The sequence below is a fragment of the Aplysia californica genome, unplaced genomic scaffold, assembly GCF_000002075.1.
Source record: "Aplysia californica isolate F4 #8 unplaced genomic scaffold, AplCal3.0 scaffold01073, whole genome shotgun sequence".
In the NCBI taxonomy this organism is placed as follows: Eukaryota; Metazoa; Mollusca; class Gastropoda; order Aplysiida; family Aplysiidae; genus Aplysia; species Aplysia californica.
The window spans coordinates 165,707-168,544 of record NW_004798343.1 but is presented as its reverse complement, the minus strand read 5'-3'; the positions used below and the strand labels follow the sequence as shown (position 1 = coordinate 168,544).

General features: G+C 40.1%; 1 protein-coding gene across 1 annotated transcript in view; it reads right to left on the bottom strand.

Moving 5' to 3' along the window:
• Nucleotides 1-1,963: 1,963 nt before the first annotated feature.
• The window catches only part of LOC101858588, a gene marked incomplete in the record, with an annotated part of 8,472 nt that continues 7,597 nt past the window's right edge, over nucleotides 1,964-2,838 (bottom strand). Inside the window, 1 exon segment of the mRNA XM_005111540.3 lies at nucleotides 1,964-2,179. Coding sequence (XP_005111597.2) covers nucleotides 2,138-2,179 — 42 coding nt within the window.

The window sequence follows — 2,838 nt, the reverse complement described above, 5'->3', positions numbered from 1 at the left end:
ATAAAAATTTTGCATGCTGACATGCCCGTCTAAATATATATGTTAATGTTGCCATACTGAATTGTTTAGGTAAATTGAGTTTGTTGTTAGTCTTTTCCACATTAAGAAATCTTTAAATGATTTGGCAGATGACTGCCTTTCTTAGAATTAGAAGAGTCGAGACTTTGTCGAGCCAAAAAAAAAAAAGCTGCTACCTCCCCTTCATTTTCTTCCCATGTGTTTTGGTTTTGCAATGGTGGAATCTAAGACTATGCAACCAAGAAAGGCACACTGTAAGCTGGCACTACATGATACTATCTAGATCTATATCTGTATATTTTCTCAATTTGTTTTATCCCTACTATCTATATATTTCTGCAGTCGCTTCTTTCAATCTTGCTTGAAGGGGTTAACTGGCTTTGGGAACACTGGTCTCCGATTTTTAAAAAACCCAATAATAATAAAGTAAACATATTGTTTTAAATAACACTAGGCCTTAGAGATTTCTATTGCTATATCTACGCTAAACAGACTTGTTCACTGCGAACAACCGAAGAGGCTAGGGAAGCCATCAAAACAAATGTATCCTAGATCTAGATCTAGATTCCTATAACTTTGTCGATCGAGCGCAACGTAGATCTGTAGATCTATACTTTGAATACCCCAGCCACATAATCATGGAAAGTACTGAAGGCTATTATGTATTATACGTATAATCTCAACAGTTTAGATCCTGGATTAGCTCACTCAAAACGACTAAGACTAAGAAGACATCGAATCGAATCACGATCAGATAGACAGACGAGAGAAGACGAATAAGAAGGAGCATGTGTTCGGTAGGCCTTGTCGGGCCGAAATACTACACAGAATTGCAAATGGAGATGGTAACAATAATTATTCAGCCTGTAAACAAGATTTATTAGCGTTGAAATCGGCAACACGATAGAAAACTCTTTGAAATGCAGCGAAAACGTTCACGTTCTGTCTTGCGGCACGCAGTGTAAACAATGGCCCGCGAGGGGAATCCCCTTCGTTGCTACCGGCTCGGCGAATGAAAATTCACGGTCCGGTCACGTGACGGAAGTGGCCAACCGGTATTTGGTACGGGGTCTTCAAACATACCTAAATGGGTCCCCAGAGTAGTTCCGTACGAAAACGAAAGTGCACTAATCGAATAGCTCTTATCACGGCCTTTCCAACGATACCAAACTTGATTACCTTGCAGCCACGGAGAGTGTTGTTGTCAAGGGGTAAAGTTTAACATTTCTTGACGTTTTGTTTGCATTTTTTTGCCCCCCCTACCGCTTTCAAATACATTTTTATATATATTAGAGGTCTCCTTAGGTTTTGGGACCTTCACAAACGGATTCTTGACATATTTTTCTGTAAGAATATCCAAATACTCGAAGTTCCATTTTTTTTTAGCAAATACCCGATTTTCTAGGGGATCGAGACCCGCGGATCCCCTTAAGCAAAATTAACCTGGAAATTTGTTTTATCTATTATCTATTTGTGGTGGCCGAATTTTGCTACTCAAAAGGCTTTTTAATGGCTGCATCGATCGACATGCGGTTTTCACCAAAAGATTCTTTTAAATATTCTCCAGATCTTGACTTCCTTCGTTTTTTCAGTTTTGAGACAATTTTGCTGCAAATGGCTAAATTTCTTTATTTCGCCGATCGTTTTTAGGCCGACGCCTCTGTCTCTGTAATTTTAGAAAATCCGGTGCGGAAGTGACATTTTGCGAGAAGAAATTTGTTTTGAGAGCATAGATCTAGATCTAATCTAGACCTTCTAAAGTTTTTGCATCTCTCAAGATTTATTGCTCAATTCCAGTAGAGTATAAATATAGTAGGCCAATGACTTTCAGTTGATGTTAATGCACCGATCATTTCTTTCATCGAAAGGGGGCCCAGCTAGTACGAACATAAAAGAGGTTGAGCCCTAAAATAAAAATTCGATAAAACTTCCCAAACTTTGGGGAAAATGCCTGTTTCTCCGATTTCTGTATTTTGACGAGCGCCTCATTTCACCCCGCTGCCTCACATATGCTTTCTGAAGTGGGCGTCCAACATGGTCTACGGCTGCACTGTCCTCATCACCGAGACGACACAGGGAGGAAAAACTAAGGGTGCTCCCGAGTTCCAAAAATAGTCAGTCACCCATCTGCGCCGTCTCCCAGGAACATTTTGCAGTCAAACTGAAATGAACCAAAAGTCAACGATTAGAGGAGTGGTCATTGTAACAGACCAGAGTCAATTTTTTCCCTGGTATAACAATGAAGAGATCATGGTCTCTGCTTGTTCTTGATGCAGTCAACATCCTGGTGTCTCTAGGGCATGTCCTTTTTTTTTTTGGTACGTGTTTTACGGCGTTCGCAACTGCATAAGGTCATCTGAGCGCGCATGGTCATGTCCTTTTTTTTTTTGGTACGTGTTTTATGGCGCTTGCAACTGCATAAGGTCATCTGAGCGTGCATGGTCATGTCCACAGCAACTGTGTGTTGCAGGTCAAAATTTTTAAAAAATTGAAAGAAATACAGTCGAACTTTCTCTGACAGCCAACTGTCCAAGACAATCATCTATACAAAGGACCTCTTTCCCGTATGTCGTGTTATACTATCGTATTCATGATAGTCAATAAAATTTGACACATCTTTGTTGCTGAAACTTGACACTCTGCTGAAAACAAATAGAAGGTCATTTTAAAACAAAAGCAGAATCAAATTGACAAGAAATTTATTGGAAGCCTAGATCAGCGCCGCGCACACATGACAGCCGAAGAGAACAAGTCACGATATTTCGCCTGTGAACACAACACATACCACTAAACTCCTACCTTAATAGGATCCGCAAGGAT